This window comes from Dermacentor albipictus, chromosome 9 (genome assembly GCF_038994185.2).
Source record: "Dermacentor albipictus isolate Rhodes 1998 colony chromosome 9, USDA_Dalb.pri_finalv2, whole genome shotgun sequence".
Classification (NCBI taxonomy): domain Eukaryota; kingdom Metazoa; phylum Arthropoda; class Arachnida; order Ixodida; family Ixodidae; genus Dermacentor; species Dermacentor albipictus.
Genome location: NC_091829.1, coordinates 30,204,621 through 30,220,089, shown reverse-complemented (window position 1 = coordinate 30,220,089; position 15,469 = coordinate 30,204,621). Strand labels below are relative to the sequence as shown.

Genomic DNA, 15,469 nt, shown 5'->3' with positions numbered 1-15,469 from the left:
TTGCATAACTCAAGGTATCAGTTGCGAGACCCTGGCGCTGTCTGCAGCTGGCCACTCTACTACACTGAACAAGTGTGATTCAGACTGGCATATTTGGCGACTCGCTTTCTTGTTCTCTTTTCCACTTTGTTCTTGCAAGTATGCCGTAAAGTGAACGCTCTTGTATAATTGTTTTATTTTTTTTTTGGACTACCTTAAGGTTTAGTCGTAATGCGAGTAAAAGCACCTAAGCAAGGAAAGCAACAAATACTGGTGGCGATGGCTCCTTGAAGATCCCGGAGTAGCTATTGGTTATGTCGTGCGTCCGAGTGCCTGCTCGGGGCTGCTTGTTAATAAAAGAGTTGAATTGGAATGCCTCTTGACGCTGCCATGTTTCAAAAAAATTTTCGTGCGAAAGCAACTAATAAATAAATGTATATTTATTCTACGTTCTACTAGTACAATTTGACCGAGTGTCTTTTTTTCTTTATTTGTTCCTTTAGTATCAAGGTTGAGTCATTCCGTGTCAGTGGGACGGCTGCTTCCTGGTATGCCTTCTGTCTCCTCACCGATCGCTGTCCATAGATATCCCAGCTTTCTCGGCTGTCGTGTCTTGTTACGGGACCTCGGCAGGAGCCCTCGGTGCGGGTCTGGGCCTCGTCGAGCACTGCTGATTCGTGGTCTTCATGAAGTGGTCTGCGATCAGCGTCTAGATGATCTGCAAACATGCGTATGTGATTTAATAAAACAGGGCATGTTGGAACTTTTTTAGAGCGTCTCAATAATAAGCCTACAACCTTCGTTGCATTCATTCAATCATTCATTCATTCACCACACAAAAACGTTGCAATTCAGTGCTCCTCTTCAATGTAGTTTGTTGTTGTCCTGAGTGGCGGTGGCACATACCCACAGTAGGGTATTGGCCATGAATTGGGTGGTTAAATTAGGTGTATAAAAACAAGGGAGTTAACAATTTCAACGTCGGAGCTTAAAAAGTAAATTTTTTGTCTGTGGGAAAAAAACAATCAGAAGAAAACCATGCATAAAGAAATCTAATAATAGATAATAAGTAAAACAAAGGTATAGTGGGGAGGGAAGACCATCAGTCTAGCATGGTAATCGACTGATTTCAATGAGGTAATTTTGGATTGCCGAGCAAACATTTCTGTGATTGAACCCCATAATGGAGGCTCCAAAAGATAGGATCACAGGCACTGATAATTTTAGCCAATACTGTGAAGCAGGATTTCGAGTAGTCGTTTTCTTATAACAGGAAAACACCTGCAAGACAGCAAGAAATGCTCTATAGTATCCGCTTCGCCACAGAATGACCATAATGGTGAGGGGACCAGACTAGACCTGTGTAGATAGACCCGTGTTTGTGGACGCAGCCTCGTGATGGACACTTTAATTCCTCGTGTTTGGAAAAAATCTGTGTGCCAAGGGTTTAGACGATGTCGGTAATCCATGGAGTTGGTAATTGCGGAGCCTGATACTGCCTGCATAATGACACTCCTGCGAAATCTAACAGCACTAACATGAACAGTCAAAGGGCAATAAGGGAGAATCGGGTCACTTATCGATGCCTTGGCTAGAGAATCTGCAATTTCATTTGTAATTAGTCCTTTATGGCCAGGCACCCAAATCCAATGCACGCTTCTCAAGTACCCAGGTACCAATAAATGAAACATTCTCATTGTGCGAGAATCATGAGAAGCAGTAAGGGATGAGCGCAATGATAACGAATCAGTGATTATCATGGCTGATGTAATTGATGGTTCTAATTTGCGTAATGCCAGCACCACTGCCATGAATTAGGCTAAATAGGTCGGTATGTAAACTGGCAGCCAAAGAGAAAATGCCCAATCAAGAATTGGGGAGCATATTCCTACATCTGACTCTTCTGCACATTGTGAAGCATCTGTCGCAATCACAATGTTTGTTTGAAGGCTCTTCATATAATATTGTAATATACCGTCTAGCATACAACGTGGAAGTTTTTTTCGCATTATTAGGAAAAATGTCATCAAATTGATTATCCGTGGTAACAGCTTTGTCGGGAATCGGAAGTACGTCTGATATGTGCACGTCTAAAGAGTCAAGTAATTTTTTCAGGAATGTAATTTGCAGAGTATGTAATCATGGTCAGATGACACTGAAAAACAACACAGGCTGTGAAATAAAGATTGTTTGGGGATGTCACAGCAGTGATTCATAAATTCTCTAGAACGTCTGCACTGTCAAAAGCCAGAAGCTGCATGAAAGAGGAAGAACGCGGGATTCTAAAGAATAGAATTTGCAACAAATTTAGGAAAACCTAAAGACAGACGCAATGCTTTTTTTTCTAAGAGGATTAGAGGACGGGACATGTAGGCTGGAGCTCCAGAGAAGTGCACGCAAGCAAATTCTAATACAGGGCGAAGGTACATACGATATATCATTAGGAATGCACCTCTTCTCAATCCTATTCGACGACTGCTCAGCCTACGCAATACGCCAATTGCGCGGGTACGTTTTCCAGTCACATGATCTATGTGTGAGCGCCAGTTGAGAGAGGCGTTATAAATAATTACAAGGTATTTAACAGATTTCACCTGTGGTATGTCTTGAAGGTGGTAAGACAATGAAATGCGCACTATGTCACGTATCGGAAAAACGAGAACAGCACATGTGCTGGCATTGACTGCAAAGAGACTAACATCTAACCACCTCTCCAGAGCATAAAGGTAAGTTTGCAGTCGTTGGTATAGCGTGTGGATGTCGTTTGCAGATGCAAAAAAACGCAATATTGTCTGCATAAACATAAGTGGTTACTTCTTGATGACAAGGTAGTGTGCTCATGAGAATATTAAAAAGCACCGGGGAAAGGACTGAGCCTTGCGGTACGCCTCTCGTTTGTTTGTGCTTAGAAGAAGAAACACCGCTTTCGTAGCATTAGAATTCTCTTTCACCTAAGAATGACTGAATCCACGCTACTATATACCCAGGAAAACCACAGGATGTTAACCGATTGACCAGTACAGTGTGCTCCACAGTGTCGTATGCTTTAGTGATATCGAGCGTCACTAAGGCAGCGTGTTGCTTATGACGTCGAGCGAGTTGTATTCGGCTTTCTAAGTCGACGTGGACATGCCAGATGGAGCAGCCGGCCCGGAAACCAATCTGACAGGGACTAAGAATGGAATTATCATTCATAAATTTCATGATACGTCGGTGAAGAAGCATCTTAATGAATTTTACTACGTTTGATGTAAGCACAATGGGCCTAATGTTCTCCAATACAAACCTTCCTTCTTGTTTCTTAAGCATCAATATTACTTTGGCAAGCTTCCATTGCAACGCAATCCAAGCATACCCTATTGAATGATGCACCAAGTCTAAAAGAACGCTAGGCGATTCCTGTAACAATATTTTTAACATTGCATTTGTGACACCATCAGGGCCAGGGGCTGAATTCGGTAAACATAGTGGAGTCTCATTTAGTTCAGCTAAGGAAATTGGAGTAAAGCCATCCCAAGAATCTAATGTAGAATGAATAGCCGGAAGCTTGGCCGTAAATCGATTTTCTAAGTATATGGAAATCTCTTCTAGGGAGGCGCTCAATTCTTGCGGGGTCAAAACGATCGAGTCTAATGTTAAGGGTGTTGGTAGCACCTTCCTAGCATGAACAAATGTGAATAAAGCACGCTTACTTTTTAAAATTTGATAGATAATCGTAATGCCTAATATCATATTCATATTTAGCTCGATTAACTGTAGGCTTGGATACACCAGCGTGAAACTGATAATTTTCCTCATTTGTCTGGCACTGATTATGCAGGAGCATTTTCCAAGCGGCTTTTCTTTTTCTATAGTCCTGCGTTCACTCATCATTGCACCAACGACAAGCGGTGCCTTTAGCCGAAGGGATGACAAATTCAGTTTGCTTCCAGAAACCCTCTAGAGTTGAGCAAATGGTTGAAGCGATTTCCTTATCATTGGCATTGACAAGTTTCGAAACGGCTGAACACAAGGAAATCTTAAATTTCTTATGGTTCACAAATGTACATGCCTGTATTCTAAAGATGTTATTGGACAAATGATTTCAAATGGCACAGGAAGATGATCACTGTTGGTTGCTGAGTAAACCGCTACCCACGACGCAACCTTGATGTCAGCACTACAAGATGTTAAATCTAACACCGAACGAAAGTGACCTCTACAAACGTAACTTGTGCTGTGTTGTGAAATGAAAGGTGACTATCAATAGTCCACTCCCATAGTCGCTTACCGCACGAATCTGTTTTTAGCCCCCACGACAAGTGATGCAAATTAATATCCCCTGCAAACAATATTTCTTTTCCACAGGCAGCCACAACCCTATCAAGTTGACACGTACTTTGCACACAAGTGGGTAAATAAGCATTTATAATTGAAAATGAATGATACCGTGAGATACATAAATCTATTGCCAAAATTTCGCAGTCGGGATTCATAACTTGAAAAGAAATTTTCGCCTTGTGACAAATTTTACTGGAAACAAACACGAGTAATCCACCACCTCGCAAGTGTCGATCTAATCGGTAAAACCGAAAACCTCTAAAATAAAAATTTTTCGTTCGTGAAAAGCAAGTTTCTTAAAGAAGTATGACATCTGGATTAAGTTGAATAGATAGTTAAGATAAATCTGTTAAAGCTGAGAATATAGAGCGACAGTTCCACTGCAGAACTTTCAAATGTCCAATGGTGTTGATCGCACAGAAACGGCAACTGCCGCCTTTAGAATACTTTCTTTAATCATAGGAAATGGTTGGCTCTTTATTTTGGTTTCATAATTGCAGAAATTGGCGATCCCGTATGTTCAGGAGTTCGAGTGTCAAGTTCCATATCTGTCACACCAACGGTGTCTGAGTAAGAGGGATCATCCTCGCCTGGTTGGACTAGCGGTGTAGTAGTGTCTGTCGACTGATCTACAAATGTAGAAGACGTCTCTACCTTGTTGCTCGACATTCGAGGTGTGGCGTTAGATACTGAGGACTGCATCGGTGTCTTAGTGGTGTTCATTATTTGCATTATCTGACTGCAAATGATTCGTGCTAAGCAATCAGATAGGCTAGATAACAATTTATTCATAGCTTTAGCCATTGCTTTTTCCACAGCAGAGTCAACCGTTTCCGAGAGATTAAGATCCATGCTTGGAGTGTTGCACGCTTTAACACCAGAGTATCTGAAGGCGCTGTCTTTAATAACTGCAATTGCATCTCTTTGGGAGCAGCGACGGAGGTCAATTATTTCAAGAATTATATTTCTTGAGCACAAGCTGAGCAGTTCGAATAAGTATACTGGGTGTGTTCCCCCACAGAGGCAGCACTTCTGAGATTATGCAGTGCATTCACTTGAAGGATGACCATCTCCATAGGTGTGGCAATGCAAGCTAGACTTACATCCTCCTACGCTGTGCCTGAATCTCCAACAATTCTGACATTGGACTGGACGTGACAAGAGTGGTCATGCACAGAATACAAGAGGCCACACCTTTATTTCTTATGGACATGATGTATCCACAAACTTTGCAATTCCTGATTACGTCGGAATCCTCCCGTTATTTACCAGTCGACTAGTAAATAGCGATGACGCCTGCTGCGGAGCGCTTGTCCAGGGTTTCAGTCGGACTTAATCGGGAGTCTACGCCCCATAGGAGACCCTTAGTACACGCAAGGTGAGGCGGAATAAAAGCACTCACCGGGGTGGAAGCGAATAAAGTGGATTTCAGTAGGTCTTCAACACAGGTCTGATCGGGCGACTGACACTCCACATCCCCGCCCGAACGCTCGCACGTCAGTGAAGGTCAGGAAGTGGTTGGACATGGTCTCAAGTTCCTTCTGTACAGCTTGTGGATTCATGATCCCGATGGAACCTCCATTGGCAGGCACAAGCGCAACAGGAATGGTGCTGACGCCACTGCAAAAAAATAAATCGAGACAATTCATTAGGTGGCAGGGATGCTTGATCGCGCCAGGCCAGGAGAACTGGTCGACATCAGCCCAAGACGGCTGACGCAAGGAATGACAATAAATCAGGGACTAAAATAAGGTTAGCGAGACAGCTGAAACCGCCCAATACTGAGCCAAAACACCGCTGCACGTCAACGAAACTGCAGAGAGCTGCTCGAGCTGAACCGTGCGGCACAGGGAAGAGCTGTCACGTTCCTTATATATGGCTTAGACCCGGGTTATCGTGGCGTCCGCGAGCGGTAATTATCATCATCAGCAATGGCTCGAGCGTCGTCGTCTTCTTCGTTTAGCGTCCCTCGGCGGAACCGCGCGAACGCGCTCGTGCCACCGCTCGCACATTCGTCGGCGCTGTCTTCTTCCACAGCTGGCTCCGCTGTGCAAAAAGAAACTATCATCATCAGCAACGGCTCTTTCGAGTGCGGCAAACGTCACGGCTCTATAGGTGAACGACGCAATTGTTCTCAAGTTTCGTTCCGCCGGTGCAACGGGTGGGCCGCGCGTCGTCAGGACTGCAGAATAAGAGCGCGCGTGTATGAAGAGCGACGGAAGGACGCGAGTGTGATCGTCGACGGCTGGCGGACGCTATTGCGGCGACCGACGAGCGCGAGACGGCACGTAAGGAGGAGGAGGAAGTAAACTTTATTACTCTAGAAAGTGATATAAAGTTTGTGAACAGGGATGAAGTACCTCAGACAGGCTGGCCAACGTTTCGATAGGAGGCCCAGCTTCGTCAAAGGCGGCCTCGTCATCCTCGGCGTGTTAGTTTTAAAGGGTTAGTGCAGTGACGTCACGTGCGGGTGTTGTCGCTGGCGGCTGGTTTTAAAGAGAGAGATTACAAGAGGGAACAGGCGCTGTCGTCCGACGTCTGTGAGCCTCATTCTCAAGACGACGGGACAAGACCATCTGTGACAAGACCATCTGTGCCATCCCATCTGTCAGCCCCTTTCTTGTTTTTACTCTAGAAAGAGTAATTAAGCGGTCGGGCCGGATGTCTTGATCTTCTATTGGAACTAACGAGAACCGACGAAGCATACCGGGAGTCAGAGAATGGCGCGAAGCGCCTTCGGCCGTCAACGTGCAACACTAAGTGTAGCACTAAGCGCAATATAATCATGAACGCGTATGAGTTTCAAGGGCGCGAACGCGAGGTTCCTAAGAGACTTCCTTGGTCGTCATTTGGGCTCTACCTGCAACGTCTGTGATAGACTATGGTTCGATGACGACCCCGCTACGGTCGCTGCCGTGAGGGACGACTAAAAGCGGCAAAGTGCGCTGTTAACGCGGTGCTTTCTCTGCGAGTGTGTGTCGGACTTTAGGGTGTGTGGTAAGTGTAGAGAGGCTCTGCTAAAGGCTGGGGCTCCACGTTTATCGACGACGAACGGTTACGTGTATCCGCATGTGCCGGCGCATCTTCCGAAGCTCAACAACGATCGGATCAGCTTCGCTGGTCATCCGCCTTCACAGAGTAGAATGACTCAAGAATACTTTAAACCAATTGAGGCATTTCGAGCATTCATTCATTCATTCATTCATTTGTGGCACGAAAACACCACACGTAAAAAAAAAATTATACATGGGGTTTTACGTGCCAAAACAACGACCTGATTATGAAGCGCGCCGTAGTGGGGACTGCACACAGAAAATTTGTACAGCCTGGGGTTCTTTAGCGTGCACCTAAATCTAAGTGCTGCGGGTGTTTTAGCATTTCGCCCCAATCGAGAATGCGGCCACCGTGGCCAGGATTCAATCCCGCGACCTCGTGCTAAGCAGCCCAACAACATAGCCACTAAGCAACCACGCCGGGTCCGAGTTAATTCTAACGAGAACCTACTGTATGCGGTATTTAGTATATCCAGGCGCAACACTGACTTGATAAAACTGAGGGAAAGAATGATCTAATTACACAGATCTGTAGTTAATTGTTTTGCGGCGAAGATTGTTGGAATTCAACAGCTCGTTGCGTACAGGGGCAACAAGCTGCCGCTGAAATCGGAAACCAAAAATATATTCGAAGCATCTCGCCAGGTATAAGGCGATTCCAAAACAGCTCCCCGCCCCCTTTTTTTTGCTTTTCTTTATGCCTACGCGACACAGTTCGGCATAATGGAGGTTCGCAGACGTGGAATAGGTACCTGCGTCTGCGATTCCCATTGGCCCGATGATTTCTTTTTAGGGTTTGTTCTCTGCCAGGAGTTACCGAAAAAAGAAAATCTGCACGTATCAAGAAAAGAAAGAAGCCCGGCAGATTCGTTTAACCTCGGAGATTTCGCAAGGCAGTTTCATGCAAATCTATTATAGTGCAACTAATGCGACGCACTGTGTCTCCGTACTGTGAGTTGTGCATGTTCATGAAATATATCAAGCACGAATGACTGGCCTTAGTGCATTGAAAACCGACACAGGTTGCCCAGAAACGAAAGCGGCCAACCCGGCTGCTATCTCCTCTCTAGAGGCCATGCAGGGATGAAAACAGGGTCAACTTTGAGACAGCCCTTCACAAAACTGTTGGAGCATTCATTAGCATTCTGTTATAGATTATTAACATAAAGCCTCCCTTCCACAATAATGTTCAAAACTAAAGGAAAATACCGCGATATTTTGTGACATCTCCTTCAGAGGAAGGACATTTCGAACAAGTGCTAGGCCACATGATTCCACCAAAATGAATGTGCCAAAAGCACCGACTCAACATGCACCATTAAAAGTGTGAGCAAACGGAAGAAACAAAATTTGTAAAGCAGTTCATTGAGAAGACAAGTCAAATGTACGCGTACACTTGATTTTGACGCCTTTTTCGTTCTCCTACGTGCAATAGGGGGCCTCCAATCGGCTAATTTGTCGAGACAAAAGTGATCCTTGACGCACCGTTTTGTTACCGCAATATACAGCCGCTTATGTGGTGCGCGCATTGTACGATCGGCCCAGGTTCACATCTTTTCCGTATCTACACACCTAAATGCCGGCCACCCGTCGTTCTGTAAACTCATGCCTACCATTATCAGCACCGCTACCAGCGGTATAGGTCATTGTACAAGAACGACATGTGACCCACACGAAGCTTTTTTTTCATGCATAGGCAACATTACCCGTGCGGCAGTTAAATGCCGCTTGGAAGTGGTTTCAGGCGCATCGTTTGATTCAATCAATCAAGCTATAAAACATGCCGCATAACCTTGTTCTTTCGAGACGAAATCCAAGCGAAAAATAAAAGAAAACAGAGAATGTAAAGGTTTAATTATCACGCAGTTAATAACTGCAATAACTTATACGCAGTGAAAAGCAAACGACTCGTAGAGAACGGTGTTCACGGGGGTAACACACGGTGTACTGTAACTCACTGCTCCCGCCCGCCAACAAATAAACAAGACAGATACCACAACGCACACCCTCCCTTCGCCCGGCAAGAGACATCTAACCCGGCCTGGAGTTTTCACACGAACTCGTGTCACACACGTCGGTACGACCACGGCTGGACTCGTCCCTGGAATCGCAGCAGCATTGTGCTGGACCAACCACAGTTTCGCTGTCGACGGCGCCGTGGGAAGACGACCTCGTCCACACGTCTTGCCTGGCTGGCCCGCGGGCGTTGTGTCACGTGTTTCACAGTGGACAAATCGCGCGAGAACAAACGAGAACAAAGTAAGCTACCGGGTGTCCTGGACCGATGCGGAGTATGTACGTCTCTCCAACGCGAACGTCAGTGGACTAGCTCATCGGTTCGGTGTCACGCGGTTCCCTTTCGAAGCCAACTTCCATCCGCGGACAAAGGGAAGTCTTGTCCTCCGCACGAAGAACGACCCAAAGCGTGGACGACGAGAAGCTACCTCGGGCTCCCCGACGAAAGTCTCACTTTTCCCGCTTGTGCGTCCTTCGAAGGTGGCGGTTGAGCGAGCAGCGCTGCGAGAACACGCCGGGACACAGGCGGCAGTGATAGGGCTTGGCTCCCGAGTGGGTGAGCGTGTGGGCCACGAGGGTCCCCTTCAGGGCGAACTGGCGGCCGCACACGGTGCACGAGAAGTCCTTCGCGCCCGTGTGGGTCACCAGGTGTCTCCGCACGGCCGAGCGGTTGCTGAAGGTCCTCTCGCAGATGCCGCACATCCGGGAGCTGGCGTCGCGCCGCCGCCTGCGTCCGCGCTTCGGCCGCGGCGCCTCGTACCCGTCGGAGGCCCTACGAGACGATAAACAACGAGAGAGACGGCGATTCTATTGCCACGCGCAGTACGAGTATCGGACGTCGTGCAACGGTGGTTGCCTACGGTCGCGGACACTGCGTGTGCACCGGCCGTCATCGCTAAACTCCTCCGAGATCAAGTAGCTGTCACGTGACATCACCAGCTCGCGCTGCTCTATAATGGGGGCACCAGCGCTGACCATCCGATATAGGGAGGCCACGAAAATGGTACGACATTTGTGGCGCGCGCTTGTATCAACGTTTTGCTCTACTTATGTGCGTCCAGCCGAGCACTGGCCGAAGCGATGCGCCTTCAAGGAAGCGCGTGCGATCATACCTTCTATAGCGCGCGGGGTCCCGGTCAAGCCGTAAATCTGGATACGCGTGTATACCAAAGGATGAGCGAGGTGGGGGGGGGGGGGGCGGATTGATGACGCCGCGAAATCGCAGCGTGTGGGCTGCTATAGTAAACCGTTTCTACCGCTGGCTTGGCTGTGTGCATTATATACGGCGGTGCTGTTGCCCCGCTGGTTTCGCCGCTGGTTGCCCGTGTATCTGTACCCTGGCAACCACGCGATGACGTCCGTGCGCCGTATTACCGAGCGCACATCCCCCCCCCCCGCCCCCCGCTTTTTGACTGTGGCCGCTTTTCGCTGGACTATTAGCTTTATTTGTCGCTCGGCGCAAGACGAGTCTGTCGTGCTGTCACGTTTCTCGTTTACGCCGATTGTCCACGTGGTAGTACGACAACATGGCGTCCGCGAAGACATCCGTCCGAACCACCAATTAAAACAGTAACGGAGGGCTGTTCAATAACGACGATCAATGTAGGTTGCTGGCGGTTGCTAATGTAAATCCCTGAGTATTTTTTACTGATTTTATTCTATGAAGTTCGATTCAGTAATTTTCAATTAACTCACCCGATTGATAACGTCTCAAAGAGAAAGTTGTGGAAGATGCCGAGAAATGGGAAATAACAGCATTCGTAGCAATCTAAAATGTCTTGCATGGTGGTTTGATTCCCGAACAACAAAAAACAGAAACAAAGGAATACAGGCCGGGGGAAAAAATAAAGTACCACGTGTCAGCGCGTCCCCGTGCCACGAATTACAGTGACGTCGAATACAGGCTTAGGTTTTCGCACTGGGAACGGGCGATAACCCGACCACGCCCCTTCCCCACCACGTCAGCAGATTGCGGCGCGTATCTCCGGTCCTTATCAACGCGAAGCCCTCCGAAGTTTCAATTCGCATAAGGTGCATGATATTACGCTTGGTTTTGCCCATAGCGTGCAACACCACGGAGACTAGAAAAACGTTTTGCAGTTGCTGCATTCCCACAGAGAAATAGACGTCTTTTTTTTTTGTTAATCGTTAAGAATGAAGAAACTGTACGTGCTATGCCGATATTAATACAGTGTTCTGTAGATGACTTGGCGTTCGGTTGTTTTTCTATACGGATTTTTCAATTGCAGCCTATCGAGGCTGCTGCCTCACGTGCAATCTCGCGCGAACAGGTGCGACCATGAAGCTTGACCACGAAACGCGCATAGTTATATTTTTGACAAAACATTTTTTTTTGCGTACAGTCCAGTGTTACACGCTAAGTATGAAACGTAGAATAGATGACAATCGATACTTATGTCGTTGGGGGCCACTGGTACCGCTGGTGGGCAGAGGCGTTGTCACGTGGTATTCTTATTCCCCGGGCTTTCTTCTTCCGTTGAAAAAAAAAAAACACGCGATACCACGGTTACATAAAATGCTGTAATTTGTCGACACCTTCCACGACTTCTGGATTGGCACCGCATCGTAGTGGTCATTAATGAAAGGTTAGGTCATTAAACCAAATTATGTATTTTTGTGAAATGAGAAAAAAAAATCGACAAGCATGCACGATGGTTATAAACGCAGCGATCTTCGCTCGCATTTAGTCTCAATTAGTATTATTTTTTTCGGCGACATTCAGTTGTGATAGCCGGCATATCAAGTAGAAAGATCACCTTGGGTCGTCGTCCAAGCTGCCCGAATCACTAGAACCTCCAACGCTGTTTTTTCCAGGACCTGTTTGGCCACCGCCGGACTTCGTGTTTGGCGCCGTGGTTTCAGCCTTCCCTTTCCGGGCCATATCTGCACCATTCCAGTAAACGGGACGGGTGAACACCCAACGAAAACACATACACGCACAGACGATTCCAATTCGTAAAGGGGAAAACGGCCGGGCGAAAACACGTTAGCACTATACGAAGCCTGTTGCGCTGATGGTTGGAAGCTTGCCGCGGAGTGGCACAACAGCGATGATATCATCGGCAAGCTAAAGCCTGTTGTTCACCCTTTCCCCATGCGTAGGGTATATAGCGAACTGCTCACGCGTCTGGCTGTTATCTCTGTTTATCCTTGATTTTTCTATATATCTCGCTATCACGCGGTGCAATGTAGATATGAACATATCAATACGCACTGTCTAGGCTCGAAGCGAAACCACGGAAACCATTCAGAAGCGACAGGTCTTACGAGCTGCTCTTCAACTTGACGTCGTCAGTGCTACGAACTTTCGGCCTTACGATAAGCTTAGTGCTCTAGTTCGAGTACGATACAACAAGTATAGCTAAGCCCCGCGGATAAAGTAAACGTAGCGACAGTCCCGTTCTCCTGGCCTCTCCTTCCTTCACCGCTCGCCCTCGTTGTTCGCTCTTTTTGATCGCAGCTATCGGGCTGCACAGCACGCCGATCGCATTATCCACGGTCAATGCGATCAAGAGCAACTGTCATGGCGCCGGCGCGACTCTTAAACAAAACACGCAAAAAAAAAGGCGCGGGCGCTCGCGCGTGGGAGCGGCACGAGCGCAACCACGTGACTTCGCTCCGCCAACCGGGAGGCGCGGATAAGACCCGGACCTCCTTCATCTGCCCTCGCTCGCCCGCTCGGGAAGCAAAAAGCATGTCGCCTCCTTCAGCTTCATTCAGGGGTCTTAAGTACAGCCGTGCTTGTACACTATGGCCGTAACGTATACAGCGAACCGTCACGGTGTGGACCTTTTTCACAGCGTCAAAGAAAAAACTTTCGAACGCAGCGTGCCGAACGCCGCCAAGTGCACCGTCGAAGTGCTTTCCGCCTCTCTGGCTGTTACGATCCCGACGTTAAGGCTGTGTGCTGCCTTGCGTCGACAGCACGTGTAGCATTTCCAAAGCAACTCTATCTCGTTTACAGCGCTCTTGTTACTTTGCGGAGTTGTTCTACGACCGTGAGAACACATTGCGCAACGGTGCACTCCAAGTAAAGCAAAATGGGAGGCAAAGCGCGCTTACTTTAGCTTGCATCGTTTTACAACCCCCCGAGGAATAACGGCCGCCTGTGGGTCACCAGGGTGAGCAAAAGTCGCAGTTTCACGACCAAAAGGCAGATATTTAAAAAGATCGCAAATTATTAGACAATCACACCAAGTTCGTGGTTTTATAGGCCGTAACCCGATTACAACGCCACCTTGCAACACGTCACCGAAACCCGATTGCGATAGTATCATGATGCAGGACGGCATTGACGTGTACACACACATACACAGACACTACGACCGCGCTGCCGAAATTAAGCCGAGTCCATTCAGCATTGTACAGGGACTAGAGGAGTGAACAGGCTCCCTTCCGTTTCCAAGGGGGACAGCTATCAGAGACAGGGCAATTCTATGGCCTTCAGCCTCGGCTCTTGGCTGACTGGCGCGAGCTTGAGTTTGCATGTTACCGCTGCCTCCGGTTTCAGTAACGCGAACAGTCTACCGCTTCGCATGAGAAGCCACGCTGCCCTTCGCGTGCTTTTAACCGATGCAATTGAAAGTTGCCGTGTTTGCGATGCTTTCGAGGCGTTGAGGTTCACACCGTAAACACCGTTGACAGCCTACCACAATAACAAAAACAAAATCCGGACGCAAAATTTATGTAGACCAGCCAGTGCTTAAGGCGTCTGCACAGGTTAGTTGTCCCGAGTAAGGGTAGCAATGTGTTCGTCGCCTTTCCTGCGGCGGTGACTAGCGATGTCGGTGAGGTTAGCACCAGTCGGAACACAACCCAAACGCTACCAACGTTAATCCCAGCCAAAGCTTAAAGCTAATTGTGTTTCTCACTGCCCCGAAACCATGGCTCCGCCTGCTTACCGATCGTGGTGAGTTGGCGAGCACGTCTGCCTCCCGCGATGTGTCCGGCCAGAAGAGCTTCCCCGAATGAGCCACGCTGGCGATGGTTGGTTGGTTGACCCTAGGTGACATGGTGAAACCCACTACGGGGTGTAGAACCACGAATCGGTCTGTAGTAGAAACAAAACTGGAAAGCATTCCTTTATATATAAAGAAATAATACAATGAAGCGACGTTAACAGCAGCTTAATTATAGTCACAATAAGGGAGCTTATTTCTCAGATTTCAGTTTCTTATGAATTTTAAGAAATGCAATAAAGAAGGGGTGCTATGAATGTCGTTACGACTACAAACAAATAGAAAAATTTGCACGGCGTGGCCGTTTTATCGAGTTAAAATTTAAAGTAGTCATCACATACGTTCCCGTAGCCGAAACTTTGTGCCGACGCCCCTAGGGGCAATATAAGGGCAATGGTCCTTAATCATATGGCAAGTACCCACTACCGTAAATATACAATGCGCTAGCTTTGCAGTTGCCAAGGTGACCAAGTAGAGCATTACTTCTTTGTGAATCAATGGTTGGAGATGCCAAATCTTGAATAGATTTGAAAAAAATATACATATTCTTTTCGGATGATATCAGAAATCTCGGTAAAATCGAAAGCGTGGAAGAAAGGCATACACTCGAAGCATTTATTTGCTCACTTGTATGGAAATATACATTTCTGACTTCGGATAGATACGCCCAAATAGTTGAACGAGCGCCTTTTATCGCACCGAACACCTACCCACCCACCCAAGCATTTATCACCTGTTACATGGCATCGTACCTGCATGCAATCACTTCGCAAGTGCCGGTTATGAGCGGCAACTTGAGATGATGATGATGATGATGATGACCACACAACGAGCGATGGCACGAAATGATAAGCGTAATGTTGAGCCACAAGAATACAGCGAGGTGGATTGGAGAGCAAACGGGAGTCGGTGATATCGTATGTAGTTGACATTAAAAGTAAGAAATGAAGCTGTACAGGGCACATAACGCGTAGGTCAGGTAAACGGTGTTGTGTTAGTTACAGAATGGGGTGCCAAGAGAAGGGTAGCGCAATCGAGGACGGCGGAGAATTAGCTGGCGCGAACAAATTGTAAATAACTTGCAGGCACGGGATGGTGCGGGCCGGCACCATAATTGGAAAT

General features: G+C 47.4%; 1 protein-coding gene across 3 annotated transcripts; it reads right to left on the bottom strand.

Moving 5' to 3' along the window:
* Positions 1-401: 401 nt before the first annotated feature.
* Positions 402-14,703, bottom strand: LOC135918001 (gastrula zinc finger protein XlCGF57.1-like). Of its 3 annotated transcripts, XR_010569501.1 has the most exons (5): positions 14,689-14,703; positions 14,291-14,439; positions 12,146-12,272; positions 5,702-5,919; positions 402-697 (listed from the first exon to the last, which is right to left on the bottom strand). XR_010569501.1 is itself a non-coding variant. In XM_065451663.1 (3 exons), the coding sequence occupies exons 2-3, from the start codon at positions 12,268-12,270 to the stop codon at positions 9,819-9,821; spliced, it is 447 nt and encodes a 148-aa protein (XP_065307735.1). In that variant the 5' UTR covers positions 12,271-12,272; positions 12,604-12,860; the 3' UTR covers positions 9,178-9,818. The 3 variants fall into 3 exon arrangements, 1 of the variants encoding a protein (XP_065307735.1); XR_010569502.1 differs by lacking the exons at positions 14,291-14,439; positions 14,689-14,703 and having other exon boundaries at positions 12,146-12,460; XM_065451663.1 differs by lacking the exons at positions 402-697; positions 5,702-5,919; positions 14,291-14,439; positions 14,689-14,703 and adding exons at positions 9,178-10,140; positions 12,604-12,860.
* Between the last annotated feature and the right edge of the window lie 766 nt (positions 14,704-15,469).